Genomic DNA, 20,517 nt, shown 5'->3' on the forward strand with positions numbered 1-20,517 from the left:
GTCGATGAAGGTTTATATCCAAGGGATGGTTGGGGTTGATTGCTCATGTAATGCCACTCAGGTATGAGTGAGGCTGGTCACTCTCATCTTAAATGTCTTGACCAACTGCCTAGACCCGGGCTCCTACGCTCCTCATGGGGCAATGTAGGATTGGATGATGGATGAATGGATGGATGTGTCTGTGGCCAGGTGGGGTGATTCTGGTTTTAGTAGTGATGATGATTGGGAGGTGATCAGATCCAAGGATTTTGACCACTCTCCAGGATGTTGTAGGGGCAAAGTTTGGGGAGCAAAAGGTGTTGTCTGGGGATGGGAGGAAGAGGGCTTGGTGTGGGATATGGGTATGTTGATGGAGATTGTTCAGTATGAAAAGATGATCTGTTTGGGGTTGTAGTACCAGCTGTCTGTCTGTGTCAGGGTTGTTGACATGCCAGGGCGCCGCCTTGGCGTTGAAATCACCACCCAGGATGATGTTGGGTATGTTAGTGATGTGGTGTATTTGTGGAGAGTAATTGTGTGGTACTGTGTGGGACAGTCGGGGGGGAATATATATGTTGGCGATTGTTATATGTGATTTGTTACCAGTGCATATTTTAATTGATTGTATTTCAGTTGTGGTGTCATGTGGGAGGAGAAGTGACTTTGTGTGTGCACTGGTATCTGGAAAGTTGATGGCTTTGTATACCAGGGTGATGAGTCCACCGCCACCGCTGTCGGCCAGGTCTTGTTGAATGGTGGTGAAATTATGAAATGTAGTGGTAGGTGGGGGCGCTCGCCATCCACTCACTCGATGAAGTGTTGCTCTCGGGTGTCTGCCCTTTCCTCTCCTCGATCGTTCTTTCCTTCCATCCTCTTCTGTCTTTCTTTCCTTCATTTCTTCTGCCTTTGAGTGACTTTACACTCTTTCTTCTTTCCTTCATTCATTCTTCTTCTGCCTGCGGGTGACTCTACACAGAGTGACTAGCCAAATGGGTTCCTGTACACCAGGAAACCATTTACTGTGCTGGATGGTAACCATATAACCAAATTTTGGCGCCTGGTGGTTTAGTGAGTAACTATGGCACTCCAGTCGGATTGAGCCGGTGAAGGTTTGTATCCAAGGGGTGGTTGGGGTTTATTGCTCACGTAATGCCACTCAAGGATGAGTGAGGCTGGTCACTCTCATCTTAAATGTCAGGACCAACTTGCCTAGCCCCGGGCTCCTATGCTCCTTATGGGGCAACTTAGGATTGGATGATGGATGGATGGATGGATAAGTGTTTTTTGTGTTCTGTGTAGTTTTGTTTCTTGTAAGATAGCAGTGTGTATGTTTTGTTGTTTGATGATTTGTGTGAGTTCTTGTTTTTTGGTGTTTATGCCATCTATATTTAATTGAAGGATGTTTATGTTGTGTGTGCGATGTGTGTTGGCTGCTACAGCATGGGGGGGGAGGTGTTGGTGTGGGTGGGGGGTAGGAGAAGGTTGTGATGGAGGTAAGGGTTGGGGTGAAATGGGAGGGGTTGGGGGATTGGATGGTGTGGGAAGGATCAGTGGGTTTGGCTGAGAAGGTGTGGAGGAAGTAGGAGTAGGGTTGGTGGGGGGGTTAGTGAGTGAGGGGAAGGAGCATAAGGAGCAGGTCCAGGTGTTTGTGTAATGTTTTCTGGATGCAAGTGTTGTGCAGGTGTAATGGGTCCAGTTCTTGGAAGATTTGCACTGAACTGAACTCTTTGTCTGTCGGCTCGACGTGATAGGTTTTGAGCATGTTGGACGTGTGTATTTGTTGATGGGTCCTGGGTTGCTCTCAATGTCCCCGGCTAGAAGACGTTGTCGAGAAATGACCACCGGGGAGTCATTTCTCGGTGTAGAAAAAATGGTGTTGTTTTATGTGTTGTGCTGAGAGGTGTGGTACTTGCCCGGGCGACCGAAGCCATTCCCAGGTTCTCAGGCCCCATGAGGGGCCAGGGGAGTTTGTGGTGGTTTGGCCCCCATGCTGTCCTGCTCTTCTACTTTGAGAGCCACTGGGGGGTAGATCCATGGTGAAGATGCCACCGCTTCAGGTCCAGATGTTGAGGTTATATTGCCTAGTGTCAGAGGTAGATAAGTAAGTGTTTTGTGGTGTAGGTGTTGTATTACAGTGGGGGGGGGAAGAATGGATTGTTTGCAGGTTGTATTTTGTGTTGACATGAAAGCAGAGAAAAGTGATGGCCATATAATAGTCTGGGTAGAGTAACTCTTGGAAGGGCAGTGTCTGTTTGATTAATATCTAATGAGGGTTCATGAAGGATGCCGTTTGGCTGTGGAAGTGTGGACTGTTGATTTATTGCTGTGTTTCTATACAGTAGACATGTCTAGTGTATTCAGATGCTAAAACTACTGAATATTCCCAATGAGCCCTGCTTATTAAACCCTTTTACCTGCAAGGATGACACCTTTTCATGGTGGCACCAATATACTGGTAACCGGTCAGCTTGGCTGCCTGGTCGTATGACAGCTTTCGTCTGTGTGTTGCCTGAAAGAGGATGGTGGACTGCAGGGGGGGAGGGGAGCTTTGGCCTGCAGTCCACCATGTTCATGTTCAGATGAGCTCAGCATTGCAGCAGTTCTGCCACTAACCTTGTGGGCATTGGCATACTGTTGTTCCTCATTTAAAGTTGTTTAACCCGTGGATTGCGAGCCACAGCTCAGGCTGGGAAGTGTCCCATTGTGAGCCACAGCTCAGGCTGTGCTGGCCGTGCATCACCTCTAACTACTCCATCCCTACACAAACTTACGCATGGGGCTATGCAAAGACAGAGAGAGAGAGATTTATTTCTTTTCACCAGATGATGCCCTGGATGTTTATCTCCAAGTTTATAATAATAATAATAATAATAATAATAATAATTAAAAAAAAAAAACGTTTTTCACTATTCCCCTTCGCAAACTTATGCATGGCCCAACGCAAAGATAGAGAGAGAGAGAGATTATTTTCTTTTTCACCAGATGATGCCGTGGATGTTTATCTTCAAGTTTATAATAAACAAAAACTTAAAAAAAATACTTTTCTTCATTTTTTGCACACCAAGGGGTGGGATGAAAAAAGGTAATTGCTCAATCCACTGGTTAATTATTAAGTTTGTAATGAAATAATACCTTTTCTTCACTTGAAGTTGCAAATAATTTGTTATCAAGATATTCTGAAGTCAGAAGTGGATGTTTAATAAACGTGTAACTCCTCGATCATGAACCAGAAGCATGTACTGGTATTACTTACAGAAGTAGCATTATCCTTATACACATGGTAGATTTTCGTTAGGATCTGACTGTACTGTACTATATTACATGTATTGTGTATTTCAGCTGGGATACCTAAAAAAGAGAAAGAACTAGTGGTGAGATCAGGGAGTATTAGCAGTAGCTTGAAGAGAAGCAGTAAGCCAGAAGTATGTCCCAAGAGTCCTGATGATGTTAAAACTGAGGAACATAGCTCAACCCCTCCCATCCCACCTCCACGTAGCACCTCCACCACACGCCAGGAGGTGATTGCAGCAGGGGTCAAGAACACACCAAGTGGGGGTGGGAGCGGGATGGTGACGCACAGTGGGGAGGGTGGGAGCAAGATAGACATTCATGTTACAGTGACAGTTAACCCATTCTCCCCTGGAACTCTGGCTGACTTAAAGAAGCAACGTGCCTTATCCCGTGCCTCTCAGAGCTCTTATACCCTAGCCCCAGCCTCTAGTACCTACTCCTTAAGTGGTCCGGAGTATGACACGGGTTCGGAATTTACCGCCTCTTCTGTGCGTGTGGACACAGTATCCTACCGTCCTCCATCCTCACCCTCGCTTTCACCTCGTAAGTTCTGTGGGGATCCAGCTGAGGTCATTGGTGGTGTTGATGCTCGCTCATGTTGCACCATCATGTAAACATATATTCATGCAGTTTTAAGAAGTTTTCTTACTGTTTTATCCATTCCTAATACATGTATTTATGGAAATATGATTTATGTAGCTAATATGTGTTGATTATAATGTTATTTATCTTGTTCAAACTATCATTTTGTAGTTGTCTAGTTAGTTCCCAATTTCACTGCAGAGTGGCAAAGCTCATACATTACTTAGTGAGTTATGTATGTATGTTGAACCCAGTGAGTTACTTTCCTATGGATCCTGAACCCAGTGAGTTACTTTCCTATGGATCCTGAACCCAGTGAGTTACTTTCCCTGTGATTTTGAAAGAACAGTGTTGATTGAAAACGAGAATGCATCTTTCATGCATTGCAAGCAATCTCAGTTCAGTGCATTATATCTTATCTCAAAAACATGGTATTGTTACAGGTCATTTTGACACATTCCATTATTGTAAGGACTAATTTTATGACACATAACATTGAAATGTTTTGAAAACTTACACTGTACCAGCCTATAAATGTTAACAGTGGATGAAACTGCTTTGTAATGAGAGATAAAGTGATCTGTATCTGCACAGTACAAATCACAGACAATACTGCCATGGAGATGTATGATAAAATGGGATAAATGTGGCCAGTGGTTTAAAACTGAAAATTTCCCAGCAGATACAGATGTCCATATTTTCACACATTCCATGCTTGCAAATGTCAGTCTATTTTTACATGGTAGATTTTGAAACATATAGTCTTCTGCAACATTCTGGTTTTATCCCTTGACGCTGAGACCCCTTTTCAAGATGTCATCCCATGTTTTCCATGGTCTGCTTGTAGGGTATGTCCTTCCACATTCAGGTTTGTACAGTGCTTCACCCTGTTGCTCTCACACACTCTCTGTGTCTACAATACCTGAGCCAGCCCATGAGCATCATCTCACTTACTACTTTCATTGTCTACCACTGAGCATCATCTCCCTTAACACTCTCATTGTCTACTCATATACATCATCTCTCTTAGCTTTCATTACCTGAACATCCTCTTTTATTTACACACTTTGCTCTGTCTCTCATTATGTCACTACACATTCATTAAACTAGTCTCATTTTGTTGCACACAGATCTGCATGTCTTCCTCTTTACTGTCCATATGTTGCAGCAGTGCAGCATCACACATCACATTGTTGAAAGGTGAAGTTTTCATTCATTAATAGAGAGATTATATGTTGGGGTGTTTTCTCTCCCAGCTTTATCCAACCACCTCTTACCCTCACACTAGCTCCTGCACCACCCCATGTGGTAATCCAATCCCCCAAGAAGCAGAATTCATCAGAACACTCAAGAATGACATCTCCTTCATGCCTCCTCAAGTCAGTTTCATATTCATTCTAATGCATCTCGTATGTACAGGAAGAATATTTATGCTAGAAATCTGAGAGATGGCTTGAAAAGCTTAAAATGCATATAAAAATTGGTAACAGCCAATCCCATGTTCTCACCTTTGGGGTAAAAAGTAATACTTAGGATGTGAACATTGGTACGAACCAGCATTCCACCTCACTCAGTTTTATCCCATGTTATGGTACTGGTACTGTAGTTTCATTATCATCATATTGCATAGCACAGTATATGGTTTTACATCTAGCAGTGGCAGTGACTACTGTGTTTTTTTTGGATAACTTTTAAAGCATTATCTGGTAGCTAATAATCTTCAGTATGATGAGCATAACAATTTTTGTACTGTACAGTACTACATCTGACAAACAGGCAGATTAATGTGTATATTGGATAATTAGGTATGATCTAATTGGCTATTGGATGTGTAGAATGTACACCTTTTGCTCTTGTACTCACCTCCTAGCTCTCTGTTAACCCCTTGAATCTGTAATGCCTTTTTAAAATGTGTTCTTGCCACCACCAGGTACTTTTATCAAGATGCAGAGAGAGATTTGTACATTGAGGAGTTAGATTTATCATTCAATAAGAAAGGCCTTTTCTAAGTTCAATAAAATTGTCCAGAAGTAACAAACAAACCAAGAAAATATGTGATCAGATTTAAGGGGTTCGTTCTAACACATTGTCCTAGGGCAGTGGTCCCCAACCTGTAGTCCGTGGGTGTCGTGGCACCCATGGAACATTATTATGGAGCCCGAGGGGCGCCTCTAAAACAAATGATATATTTGTCATTCTTTCTCAGCTATGGTGTATATATAAATATACAGTATTTATATATATATATATATATATATATATATATATATATATATCTCCATCCATCCATCCATCATCCAATCCTACACTGCCCCATGAGGAGCGTAGGAGCCCTGGGCTAGGCAGTTGGTCCCGACATTTAAGATGAGAGCGATATATATATATATATATATATATATATACACACACACACACACACACACACACACACACACACACACATGCATGTGTGTGTATGTGTGAATTTGATTTTGTTGGTAAATGTGGCCCATAGCCTACAAAATGTTGGGGACCAATGCTGTAGTGGTCCATCCAATGATTGGCCTTCTAATGAGTTGTAACTGACTGTAGACTGTATGGCAGGCTTAGTGACTGGTGACATCCTGTATACAAGTACCTGCCTGCCTGTGATCTAGTACTTCTTGTGGCAGTGTTTTACCTCCTTTAACAACTTGCTTTATGACCTGTATTAGTGTTTGCTGTGATTCAGTACTTAACTTTCTTATGTAAAAGATTAATGTAAAACAATGAGCCACAAAATATGATAGCTTTTCTACAAGTAATTGTCTTTAAAGGAATAGCCATTTTCCACTCCAGCTTTAAAAACCCAGTGCATGATGTGTACAGTTAATCACAAATTGGTTGTTATTAGAGTCAGGAATGTCAGTTGTATGTGTCAAGAGCCTACAGTAGTGCTGTGAGATGATGATTCACAACACTGATCTCCAGCTACATGGGACAGGAAAATTAACAGTATTCTAATTGGCAGAGGAAAAATGAGGGTTGATTGAGGAAATTTGTTAGAATAGAATGAGCTGCAGATTCCTTTCCTGTGGCCATTACAGAAAGTAATGCCCTTGAACATATAAGGCATTATCCAGATATTAGTATGGACCACTTTCCATATTAAGGGAGGGTGATATACTACTGTATACTTATTATGTTTGCTGCAGTCTTAAATAGTTAGACATGTAGGTCAGGTACATATTTGACACATGCATCTAGTATCTCTCAGTGTGATAGCCCAGTAGATATAGTTAATACTTGAGTTAGTTCTAGGTCTTGGATAACCGTGATAGGAAACTGAAGTATATTTATTTTTACATGTTTTCCTCAGTTCTGCTATATTTCTTCCTCTTTAGCTACTCATGTTTTGCCATGATATCAGTGCCTTCATACACGGCAGTGAGAGTCTCTCACCATGAGAATATTGGTGAAGAAGTCTGTACTTAACCTTATATGCACTAATATCATTTAATTTCAGTTTGTATACAGTTTTGTTTTTTTATTTTTAAAAATCTCTGCATTCATGGATTGGCTGTGTCCCTCAAGAAGGCATTGACACATCTGGTTTGGGAACCATCGATTTGAGCAGGCCAAGGATATTTTTATAATGCCTTTTTTTTTTTCTTTCTTATCAAGTAATTGAAACTCTCAGTGTTTTTAATTAACAGATTATTATTGCTACATGTTACACATGTATTGTGCATGCCACACTGATACTTGTGTTGAAATAAGTTTATAAATGAGAAGGAAAATTAATGAGTTATGAAAGATGTGTACATCTCCAGACAAAAGAAACAGAAACATCCAGGCAGTCCCTACACAGAGGCTATGGGTCATTTGTAGCTGATGTGTTGAAGTGTGGCAAGGGAGGAGTGGTAGAGGGAAAGGGTGATTTGGAGGGGGGGGGGGTCAGTGGTGAGCTGTTGTTTGGGGGTGCTGCTCAGGACTGCTCTGGATTCATGTATTTATGGTCCATCAGGATAATGCAGAGGATATAGGTAGAGGACAAAAGTGACATGAGATGGGAGATGGAAGATGCTAGCCAGATGCATGGTCATTTTACTGAATAGCAGTATATGTTGTGTACCTGTGGTACCTGCATAAGCCTTGATTTGGTGAAGTCTCATATAACTGACATAATTATTTGCATTGATATTACGCACTTCATTCACTTCAGTCTGTCAGACATGTTCTAGGAAGGATATGGGAAAGCCCATATTTGCAACTGCAGGTTGGCTCCTAGGATTTTACAATAGAATGTCACATTTGCTTACCACAACATATGGTCAAACTCTGTGCATAGTGCTGTGTCATGGACTGTGGAGAGGGGCGTTGGATGTGGGGGGGGGGAGGTAAAAGGACGTTAAGCTTGTTATTACCAAGAGTCAATGTATTTATCATCTTTAAGATTACATTATGCATTTATATCCAAGGGGTGGTTGGGGTTTATTGCTCACATAATGCCACTCAGGGATGAGTGAGGCTGGTCACTTTCATCTTAAATGTCAGGACCAACTTGCCTAGCTCCGTGGTTCCTATGCGTCTCTGTGGGGCGACATAGGATTGGATGATGGAGGATGGATGGATGGATTATTTTATCCATCTGTCTGTCTGTTTACCAGTAAGTATCTATCTCAGTTTACAGACCACTCTCATTTTATGGTGAGGATGTGTTTGATTAAATCCGTCGCAAAATTATTTATCATATGTCATCGGTTATAGCATGGGTTCGGTGGGAATGCCTTTTTGAGTAAGAGACACTCACCCAACAGAGGCTAAAAACAACTTCCTGACTCTTCTGACCTGGTAGTTATTTTCACTTCAAAGCACTTTGGTTGCTGTGTACCCTCCAAAATAAGTATAAACAAATAGTTTCCAACTCACCTACTCTGGCAGTTGTTTCACTTCACTGCATTTCACCTGCTGCTTGAACTTCAGCAGTACACCATTGTTCCATCACTGACACCAACACACACAATAGTGACTTGAGTTCAAAGGCCATCGTGGAACAAACTAATGAGATTAAACTTGCTTGTCGGCGATTACATAAACGAATGTAGCGATCTTACATCAACGAGTGAGGCTTCTGATACGATCATAATGATTGTATAAGCAAAAATGTGATCGTATAAAAAAAAAAAAATTACTAACCTTTTGGTCATAGTATAAATGATTCATTGTATCCTGGTATATCTTAAAATAAGGGTCGATGAGAGTGAATATATATATATATATATATATATATATATATATATATATGGATGGGGTTGTAAAGGAGGTGCAGGGTAGGGCAGTGGATGTGGGGGTGGCTCTAATGAATGAGGGTGAGATTTGGAAGCTTCCGGTGTTGCTGTTTGCTGATGATACAGTACTTTTGAGTGAAGATGAATGGGAGTTGCAAGGTTTGGTAAATGAATTTGGGACAGTGTGTAGGAGGAGGAATCTGAAAGTTAATGTAAACAAAAGTAAAGTTATGGTGTTTGAGAGGAATGAAGTCACAGAGTGTGCGGTGAGGTTGGATGGTGAGGATATGGAGAATGTGAGTGCATTCAAGTACTTGGGTAGTGTGATGAGTAAGGATGGAACTTTGGGGGATGAAGTGCATGAAAGGGTACAGCAGGGAAGGAAAGTCGTTGGTACACTGAAAGCAGTGATGAGAAATAGGGAGGTGAGTATGGAAGTCAAGAAGTCACTGCATGATAGTATTGTGATCCCTACCCTGACGTATGGAAGCGAGGCATGGACCTTGCAAGAGGGGAACAAGTCAAGAGTGAGAGCAGTGGAAATGAGTTACTTGAGAGGAGCATGTGGAGTGACGTGGAGGGACAGGTTGACGAATGAAGAAGTGAAGGAACGCTGTGGGGTGGATGTGGATGTGGTTGAGAAGATTAGGAGAAATACACTGAGGTGGTTTGGACATGTGGAGAGAATGGAGAATGAAAGACTGACTAAGAGGGTGTATGTAGGTGAGGTGGAGGGAGGGAGAGGGAGAGGTAGACCGAGGATGAGGTGGAGGGATGGAGTTGAGAGGTATATGAGGAAGGGGGGAGTGAGTTGGGGGGAGGGTAGTCAAATGGTTGGTGACAGAGCGACTTGGAGGTGTTTTGTCTGCGGCCACCCTTTGCGGGATTAGGGTGTCGGGCTATAGATAGATAGATAGATAATGTATATATATATATATATATATATATATATATATATATAGATGTGAGCCAGGCACCATGTCACTACACCATAGTGTGTTAGTGTGATTAAAGCTAAGCCACTCGGCTAGAGCATTAAAAACTCTCATTGAGCAGTAGGCTTATTATTTCACACACCTCGTTGACTAGAGAAGCAACGGAACATAACAGTCAGGATCAATATATCTGCTTGTTTCATAGGTGGTACTGAGTTTATAAGAACAAGCCTCATTATACCTGTTGCTATGAAACAGCTGCTGAAAAGTATGGGGTCTTCAGTTCCATATTATTTTTAATGATGTTTTCCTAGATTTACTGAAGAAAGCATACCGGAGTCATGTTTCCATAGACGTAAAAATCTGTTCCTGTGTGTTCAGGTGTTGAACTGGTATGTTTGAACGGTGATCCTATTTGCGATCATTTATCCTGAATAATATATGTTACAGTACCTTGTACATGTCATATGCAGTTTCTTAAATCACTTTCCATGCTGTGGATGTCATCATTAAGCTAAAATGACCGAGATAAAATATCTGCTATGGGAGCTGGCCACCAACTTCGAACCTCCACCTTTCAGATGCTTGCTACCTCAGTCCACCTGCCTTTACTATCTCCTATATGACCTTTACCTCTGCCAGTCCCACCACTGTCCCCCTTGTCCCTCCTTCTGGCAACCACCCTCTTTTCATTGTCCCTCAACCCCTCTCCCAGTTACCACTACCTGCTCCCCACACATCAGTACTTTATATCCATCTGTCTTTCTGTAGCCAGACACCTTAATCTCATAAGAGGTGGCCACAAACAGATCACATCAATGTCGCCCTGTCCCCTGCCATTTAGCTGCCCTCTCCTCAACCCCCCCCCTCTCATAAACCTCTCCACTCCATCTCTCCATCCTATCCTCGGTCTTCCACTCCCTCTCCTCCACTCCATGTCACTCACATATTTTCTCCAAGTTAGTCTTTCGCTCTCCATCCTCTACACATGGTCAAACCATCTTAATGTATTTCTCCTAACGCATTCCATCATGTCCACATTCACATCACAATTCTCCTTCACTTCCTTATTTGTCAGTCTGTCTCATCATGTAACTCCACGTGCTCCTCTAAGATAACTCATTTCCACTGCTCTCACTCTTGACTTGTGTCCTTCTAACAAGGTCCAAGCTTTGCTGTCATAAGTTAGAGATGGGATCATTGCTTTTAGTGAACCAGCAGCCATTCTTCCTTGTTGTACCCTTAACCTCTTAAAGATGGGCATTGAAATGGTGTGACATATGTTCAGGATGGGCATAATCGGCGGGTGCAAGATGGTGGGATGGGTGTGGGGGGTGGGGGGTTAGGGGGTGGAGGGTGGGGTGGGGGGGCCTGACTGCATATGCGGACACCTGTCTTTTTGGCCCTAGTACCGTCGGACAGCATATGCGGACACCTGTCTTGCAGGGGTTAAAGCACTTCATCCTCCAAGCTTCCATCATCACGCATCACAATTCTCACGTACTTAAATGCACTCACATTTTCCGTTTCCTCACTATCCATCCTCACTGTGTATTCAGTAACTTCATGTCTCTTGAAGACCACAACTCTGCCTTTTCCTACATTCATCCTTTAGAGTCTGTTTCTTACAGACTCTCCCAGACTCATACACCTACTTCTGCTTTGTAGGGGCTGTCTGAATGTCTGTTTCCTTTGTCTGGAGATGTACATTGACAAATACCTGTATTCGTTGTTGGGTCAACGAGGGGGAATGGGATGAACAATCCCAAGTTACTCTCACAACACTCTAATCTTACTCATAAAATCTCTTAACAACTTGTTTCTTTTTCTGTTAGCACTTATATAATGAAATGTTTGCCACCACAGTCCTAACTTCTTAGTACCGGGTATGGGAGGTGAGGAGTGTTTACGTGTACTTTGCAGTAGGTTTTATTGTATGAAACCTTGATTTTTTTTTTTTTTTTTTTATGTGACCGACTCTGGGCATAGGCTTCACAGCCTGATTTCAAGGCCCAGTAGTCTTCCTACGTACCGCACACCTCTACATGTCACCACTTCGGCGCTAACACCCATCGTCCATACTGAATACATGCTAGGGCTGTCTCATATAGGACTGATGTATTGGCATTAGCGGGGGTATTTTTACGACATGTCGGCGGGTCTTCCAGTAGATCAGTAAAGTCTGATTTTTATGAAATTCAAATCCTTAAACTGTTCCCTGCCTCAGCGGGATTCATGCCCCTCTTCCTCTCTTCCTAGTTATCACAGTAGAGACATTGTGCTAATCCACCTTCGTGCAAGTCCATTAGGTGGTTGGAGGCTTTTCTGTCATCAGCATACTGCCAGGGATGTAGGGTAGTGTCCTGTGGTAATAATGACCTGGATTATGGTAGTTTAACCATGGACCTTGCTGTGTTCTGAGCTCTGTGGTGCCCACACAGGAGATTTTTTTTTTTTTTTTTTTTTTTTTTTTTTTAAATAACTGAAAGTTACTGAAATAGAATACAGTACTTCTTTATCCTACTCCTGTAATGCTATCGTCCCCTTCCCTTACCCTGGCACTTTTCAACCTTGATCAGGAGCATACGGACTCAAGGCTAGACTACTGTCCTCAGTCCTGATTTTCAAGGCATGAATGACCAGTTGCTGACCCTTGGTGGCATTATGTGAGCAAGAAACACCAACCACCCTGGGATCTGTGCAGCACATGGGCCCTATCTAGTTGGAGTGCCCTAATCCACTTGACCACAAAGTGCCTGCTTGTTGGTTACTGTATATGGTTAACGTCTTTAGTGATAAATGGAGTATGGAAGCCACCACATGAAGGCATCCTGCATGAATGCAATAGAGTGATTAAAGTTGTCAAACCAGATTCACAATGGTCACTAGAATTACACTCATAAGTTGTTGGTATGGCCGTAGAAAAAAAAAAAAATCTCCAGACATAAAAGTTTGCAAAAGATTCTTCCAAAGCTGTTGCCAAATGGATATGACATCTCAAACCCATCTGTAAAATGGTTTAATTGATATCCCTAGCTGTGAATGAAGCATATCTGTGTATGTGCAGTGGCAATGTGTGTTCAGAGTTATGGCAGTTCTTAAAGCTAGAATAATTTTCAAAACAAATCTCTTCCTATATCTGAAATAGAACTGTCATGACAGCATCTGACAGAATTTCATTTCTGTACTCAACATTCCTGATTGCTGTGTTGTGCTCAAGTATGTATGTGTCGAATATATATACTGTGTGTGTATATATATATATATATATATATATATATATATATATATATATATATAGTATATATTGTGTATTACAACTATCACCATGTGTTATTTAAGTTTTTATTAAAATTTCTAACTTCTTGCTGCCAATTCACAGTGTTTTACATTACACTTTTTAAAGCTTTGGCTTAGGAATCATAGAGTGCTGGTTTTCATGAATGGATTAGTGCACTGCAAGTTATTATAGTTACACCTCAACACTGACATGAATTTGGATCTTACACTCACACATGTGTGTGAAATTCATGAACAGTGTGTCATTAGACAAGATACATCTTACATAAGCCAAATAAAATGATCTGAATAACTAGAATAAAAAAAAGGACATCCCTCATGTAAAGGGATGATTATTTCTGACCCCAGCAACCCAGGGATGTTTTGCTTAACATGAACAAAAAGTGTCAGGGGTTAGTCAGCGAGTCTGGCCCCTACCTCTCAAAATCTATCTATTTACCTTTCCAGTTGCTTTACCCCACCCTGTATAACAGACATATTCTATATATGACTCTGCCTCCCGTTTCTGTGTTTCAGACTCTTTTTCAAGCACTTCCTGCTCTGGAAATTACTTTATGCACACATTCCATTCATGTACACTTCAAAACAAGTTTTGATTACACAAATGGGCACACTCTTTGCTTCTCTCAGACACAGTCCACAAGCATTCTGTACTTTAGATATCATGCTATACATGTACACACAATATGCACACTTCCAGCCCACATTGCCACAGTCCACATTGATATATTCCTTGTCTTGACAGTACTTACATGCAAGTGTGTCGGGTTATCCATGACTGAAGTCCCCCCCCCCACTTCGCTGTTAATGGTTACAAAAGCTTTACATAAGTTTTTAGGAATTTGTTGCTTGTGGAATGTATGATATTGCTGAAAGTGTTTTACTAAGTGAATCCAACATAATATGGATGTTGAGGTCCAGCTGTATATTAGACTGGAATAGTATTTGAAGAATGGTGTATTGTGTGATTATAATTAGTGTAGATGTTTGTATCTAACTTTTTTTTTTTTATAACTTTACTATGATCAGTTGGCTCCACTTGTACATGACCTACCCAGCACTGCCAGTGTTGTCCTAGCAGTTGATAAGCATTACTCTAAGCCTTCTTGTCTTCTTCCCCTTTCTCCTGCTTAACATTGTAATACGAGTCTTTAGTCATCCTGCTATGGGCTTAAACTTCATATTGAGAACACATTGGCAGTGTTGAGTGGGTCATGTGGAAGTAAAGTTGACTTACATGTGGTGGAGATAAGACTGTAAATATGGAGTGTATTACCTGCAGGAATCTTCAGATATGTCAGAGTATTGGGAAATATTTACAGTGTAGTACTATAAACACAAAGTGCTCAGTGAAACCTGCTTTGTAAATATTCAGTGTAGGATAGGTAGATGCAATATGTACAGTGTTAATGGTTCTTGTCCTTGTGCACAAGTTTTTCACAGTTCTCTGTACAGTATATAATTTTGTAGCATCAGTTTCATATACAATAAGAATGAAGCTGATGGATTTTTTTCTTGTCTGTATTTGCAGCCTATATTATGAGTCAGTGTTATTACATGGAAACACATCTCTCTACTAAGAATGTATAAATGATTGGGGTAAAAACATTACTATTTCTTGTTTGAGTCCCAGAAACACATTTAGAAATGTTTCAGTTTGAAAATTTGTTCAGACAGTTTGGAGTCCAGGACAGTGGTGGAGGGAAACATCTTCATGTGGTAGCACTGATATTATGGCAGCTCCGTGTATTTATTTTTAAAATAATGCAAGGAAGAAGGAACCAAAGGCCAGGAGCCCACCAATTGTTCCCTCTAAGAAAAAACAAAAACAAGGTAACAGAGAGCCAAATTCTGGATCTGTTCAAGATGCCTGGACACACTGCATTTGAAAGGCTGGAGATCATAGGCAGTAGGAAATACAGACAGAGGAGACAGTTCCAGAGCTGACCTGTTGCATACATGAAGGAATGGGAGTAATGTTAACTCATGCATTAGAGAGTTGGACTGAAAAGGGATGAGAGCATGTTGCTAGACAGGTGATACACATTTGCCGTAGTGGTGGAGGGATGCAGACAGACATTTCAGAGAAGCAGTGACGATTGGAGTAGTGATAGAAAAGAGATAAAGGTGCAACAGTGTGGCAAAGAAACAGAGGTTGAAGGGAGTCAGTTAGAGGAGGAGAGTTAATGAGACGAAAAGCCTTTGACTCCACCATGTTGAGAAGAGCTGTATGTGGGGAGCCTTCCCACATGTGAGAGTTGTACTCTCCATTGGGGTGAATAAAATTTGGTGGCTGAATCGGAAGAGAGGTGGCCTGCAGTTCTAATAGACCCAGGTTCGAATCTCGGCTGAGGCAGGAAACAGGTTAAGGATTTGAATTTCATGAAACAGACTTTACTGATCTACCAGAAGATCTGTGAACATATCGTGAAAATGCCCCTGTTAATACCGATACACCAGCCTGTACGAGACAGCCCTAGCATGTATTCAATATGGACCATGGGTGTTAGTGCCGAAGTGGTGACATGTGGAGGTGTATGGTATGCAGGAGGACTGCTGGACCATGGGAACAGGCTGTGAAGCCTATGTCCAGAGTCAGACAAAAAATAAATAAATAAATAAATAAAAAATAAAATAGAAAAATAAAAACTGGAGGGGTAAAGGCATGGAACTGGTTTAGCACACTTAATCTCTTGGAAGCAGATTTTCCGAGAGGTAATATGATCTTTTCAAGATAAATCCTGAGAAAATGAAACCCCAATTATGTCTAAAGATGATGTAGGATTGAGCTGGATATTGTTAAAAATTAGGGTATACTTCTGTGGAAGACTTTGTGGGATTGATAGATGTAAGATCTGAGTTTTTGATGCATTAAAAGCAAGAGTACTTTTACCCCAGTCAGAGATATGAGCCAAGTCAGACATCAGGTGTGCCTTAGACTCATCCCTTGTTTATTGAAGTAACTGCAGAGATGGATGCTGCAGGAAGCGAATGGAAAGGTGAAGGTTAGAGTCATCAGCGTATGAGTGGACAGGGTTAGATTTACAGCTTAGAAGTTCATTGATGAATAAAAGGAAGAGAGCTGATGATAGGACATGTCCCTCAGCACCCTCCTTATCTCTTGAAAGAACTTTGAATGGTAGGTAGAAGGGCAGCTGAGCTTGCAGTCCACTGGGTATATGTTTCAGATGAACCTGGGGCTACAACAACAATAAAGTCTTTGGAGGAGGGGAGCAAGGAATTGCAAAAACATACTTGAAGTTTTACAGTAGACTCTTCATGATCTTTACTAAAGAAGAGCAAAACCTTTAATGCCTTCTCAGGAGTATTGGGGACAGGGGCAAGGCTACTCATTCTTAATAAGGTAAATATGACTAGTTGCTTTCCTCTTAGGAACATTATATGAACAATACACCTCAACTACCCCTTGGATATGAATTGCAGTCAGTTAAATGCCTTGACCCACCACCAGGCATCTGTATGTTGGTTATAGGGTGATTACAAAAACATGGTTTCATGGGGTAGAGGAACCATTTAGCTTCTTACTCTGTGTGGAGGAAGGTAGCACTACATCCATTTCAGTATTACTTATTTCAGGATGTAGGGCCTGAACCTAGGCTATCATAATCCAGAACATTGAAAGGTAGGTGACTACCGTAATTTATGCCCCTGGTACATTACATGAAATGCAGACAGCTGAGAAGTTTGTGTCCCTGGCGAGACTGTGGATCCATTGTACTCAAACCTCTGACCACTGACTTGGATCTAAGAGAGTCATGAAATAACTGAAAATTGATAATATTGTGCAGAATGAAACAGTAACTTTCCTTTTCTAGTTGAAAGGGAAAGAATAAATAATCTACCCCTACAAAGTGTTTGGACATAATCACGGTCCCTGATGACAACAAGGAACTCAGTGTGGGCCTCCTGCTTCCCTGGTACTGAAACCACAAAGTTCTTGTGAGCAAAATTTTGTGGACAGTCATGTGTCAGCAGTGTGTCCTGTCTTCCATGTTTCTCATTCCTAGGCTAATGTCAGTGAATGTATCCTTCCATCATGATCATCATCATCCCAACCTCTTTATCCCTCCAAAAGATGGGTTGAGGTATGGCCCAGACACTATAGCAAGAAATTAGAGAGAGAGAGAGAGAGAAGAGGGAGAACTAATCAACAGCATGTCCAGTGAAGCAGGCCACACACCTCTTCATTCACCATTGAAGCTTCAGGAATCCTGACTGCACCTCACAGGCATAATTGTCCAAACACAAGTGTTTCATATTCTCATGCCTATCAGATGAAGTCAGTCCTACAGCATGTACACTGAAATATTTAAATATTTCATGTAACGCTTTCCACCAACACAGCCATCTGGAAAGTGTCGATGAATTTCATATTTTTCTAACTTTAACGTGTATCAGTCATCAGCCAGGTGCCTTAATCCTGAAAGGAGTGGCCACATAAGAATTGCCTCAGTGTTGCCCTGTTGTCTGTAGACAGGCTGCCCTCTCTCCAACTAAGATCACTCACTTATATACCGGTACCTGGTCCCTTCGCTCTCCCCTTCCACCTTACATACACTCTTTTAGTCAGTCTTTCTTCATCCAGTCTGTCCACATGGCCAAATGTCAAGCAAGAAATTGTGCTGCATATGAGGAGAGAAGGACTGGTGCTGGAATTGTCCATGTTAGAATCTGGAAATAATTATATATATATATATATATATATATATAATGAGTGAAAAGAGAGGAATGAATTGAGCTGTTAAATTTTTAAATCTAAAATGATAATGTTAGTATTGGTAAATAGATTTGGTAGTTCTGTGTAGAAACATGTCAGAGGCTTATTGGTCTCCCTTTGAGAACCTCACTACAGTATCTCATTTCTAATTGAGTTGTAGTGGCTGCCAGTCTGCGCTGAAATTTAAGCTGTGTCTTTTGGCTTTGGGGGCTTTCATGTTTGGCAGACCAAAGTACTGTATATTGCCGAATTGTTGAAATTCCTGTCAGCACTCCAGTGTGGTAACATGAGGCAAAGATTGATCCTTTGCACCTTTAGGAACAGAGCTGTTCATTGGTCATCTTTCTTGTATTTTTGTATGTGACTCCTAAGTTATATAACAGGTTGCCATTACCCATTAGGCTCAAGGCCATTCTTTTTTCAAGAAGCTTTGATCTTGGAAGAGGCATTGTGATGGATGATAAACAGCTTAGTTTGTTGCCACTTCTGCAGGTGAAGTCTGTATTATAAGCTACATGAATAATTTCACAATTAATTGTAAAGATGCAAATGTTTCAAATACTAGTGAATTCTTTTGGATGAACTGATGCATTTTAGAAACAAGTGACTAGATAATGATGATGAAAAATCCCATGTCAACCCTTGAAGCATAGAGGCCTGAAGCTTGGTTACCATAGTCACCTCTGGGAGGTTTGTACCGCTTCAGAACCTGGAACAGCATTAGTGTGTATTGGAGGGCTGGCATTTGGTACGTCTGATAGCTTTGGTGAATTCAGGCTTTTGTTAATGGCACTGACATGAATGAATGGGGTTACTAATTTTTACCTGAAATGGCCAAGTAACTGTGATGCACAAATGTTGGGAAGTTTAGTGAGACATCTACTTCACAGTAATGCTATCCCATCTTCATGTGGCATATTGAATAAATTGCTTTGGTTGTAGAAGAGGGGAAATATGAAGACTTGTTCACAAGGTGGTTTAGTGAATGGTAAGGCCAATCAGCAGTGGTCTACACTTACATCTGCAGTGACAGATGTTTATGCAGAGAGTTGAGAACCAATGAAGTCCAAGAATGTACAGGTTTAAGTTTAAACTGACTTATAGGAAGGGGATACTCTACTGATATACTGCAGTGAGAGACTGACATGTCAGCAATATCTTGTCTTGAAACATGTCATCTCTTTGTTGTGGATGCTAAACTATAAGAGTTTTAAAATTAGAGTATGGTGCAAACCACAAAAAAGTATAGTGGAAACAATATGAAGACACAGTATTGTCTTGATCTGTCATTGCTATGGGAAATAAGCAGCAGAATGATGAAAATCTCAGCGAGGTTGCAGTGCATGAACTATAGTAGAAGAGAGGTCTGGGGATAATTCATAGTAGGAGATGCAAACAAGCAAGTGGTTTAGAAACAATAACACTTTGTTTTGATCAGCGTATGAAAAGTAGGTGGATTCAGAATTATTATCATTATTATTATTATTATTTTCTTTTTTGTTAGTGTCCACAATTTTTCAGTGAAGCATTTTGTCCTAATTCATGCACAGAAAATTGTCACCTTTTTATGTCTTTTTTCCCATATGTTCCACAGGAAATTATACAGCAAATGCCTTTAAAAAGCTCCATTCCAACCTGTAAAACTGGTTTGCCAGCTCCTTTTTATAGTACCAGCTGTATGGAAGAAGTTGTGATATTTTGGAACACATTCCTGACTTAACATATACTGGTGACTGCTTGTATTAGATGCTGCTTACATCAGTGTTGTCACCAGGCTTCCTGTATCTCAATTCTTGCCATATTATTTAACTAACATGGAGTAAGGCACATGTGGCCTTTGATATTCCTTAAGTTCTAATGTAGTTTGTACTCTTTTGTTTCTTTCCCATTTCAGATGGGTTTGTACAGGTATTAATAAGTTAGTTTTAGTGTCTCACCAAACTAGCCCAGTAATGCTCCCAAGATATATTGAGATATATTGTACTCTGTACTCTTGAATTTGGAATATAATTGCCTCCTTTCCACCTTGAATGCTGAGGTAGAGCAAGAGATCACATTACAGTAAAATATGGTACTAATGAAATAGTTTTACAGAAAGGATGCGGAGATGCAGAACTCGGAAATAAGCTGGAGAAGGATAAAAATCTCCAGCAAGTTGAAGTGGACAAAATTTAATAAATATGACATACGAGTATATGGAGAGTCATATTGCATCAGGGGTTAATGCAGTAATAACAGTAGCTGGCATACTATATATATATATATATATGAAACAGATGACACAAGTTTGTTCAGTGTTCTTGATGTTTCTACTTTTATGGGTAACTGGGCATGACTTTTTGGAAGCAAATGTAATTGATACTCCTCCTAGTGTTGGAGTTATGAGACATCCTTGTGTCTAGTTCAACATTATTATTATTGTTATTCTTTTTAGTATTATTAT

At 40.9% G+C, this 20,517-nt stretch overlaps 1 protein-coding gene across 1 annotated transcript in view; it reads left to right on the top strand.

The window, feature by feature from the left end:
* LOC145396864 (protein phosphatase 1 regulatory subunit 16A-like) overlaps positions 1-3,884 on the top strand; it is a 130,043-nt gene extending 126,159 nt beyond the window's left edge. Inside the window, exon 10 of the mRNA XM_080270151.1 lies at positions 3,339-3,884. Coding sequence (XP_080126277.1) covers positions 3,339-3,884 — 546 coding nt within the window. The remainder of the gene's footprint in view (positions 1-3,338) is intronic.
* The last annotated feature ends 16,633 nt before the right edge of the window (positions 3,885-20,517 follow it).

This window comes from Coenobita brevimanus, chromosome 39 (assembly GCF_032717465.1).
Source record: "Coenobita brevimanus isolate Jiangsu-jjx chromosome 39, ASM3271746v2, whole genome shotgun sequence".
Taxonomy (NCBI): Eukaryota; Metazoa; Arthropoda; class Malacostraca; order Decapoda; family Coenobitidae; genus Coenobita; species Coenobita brevimanus.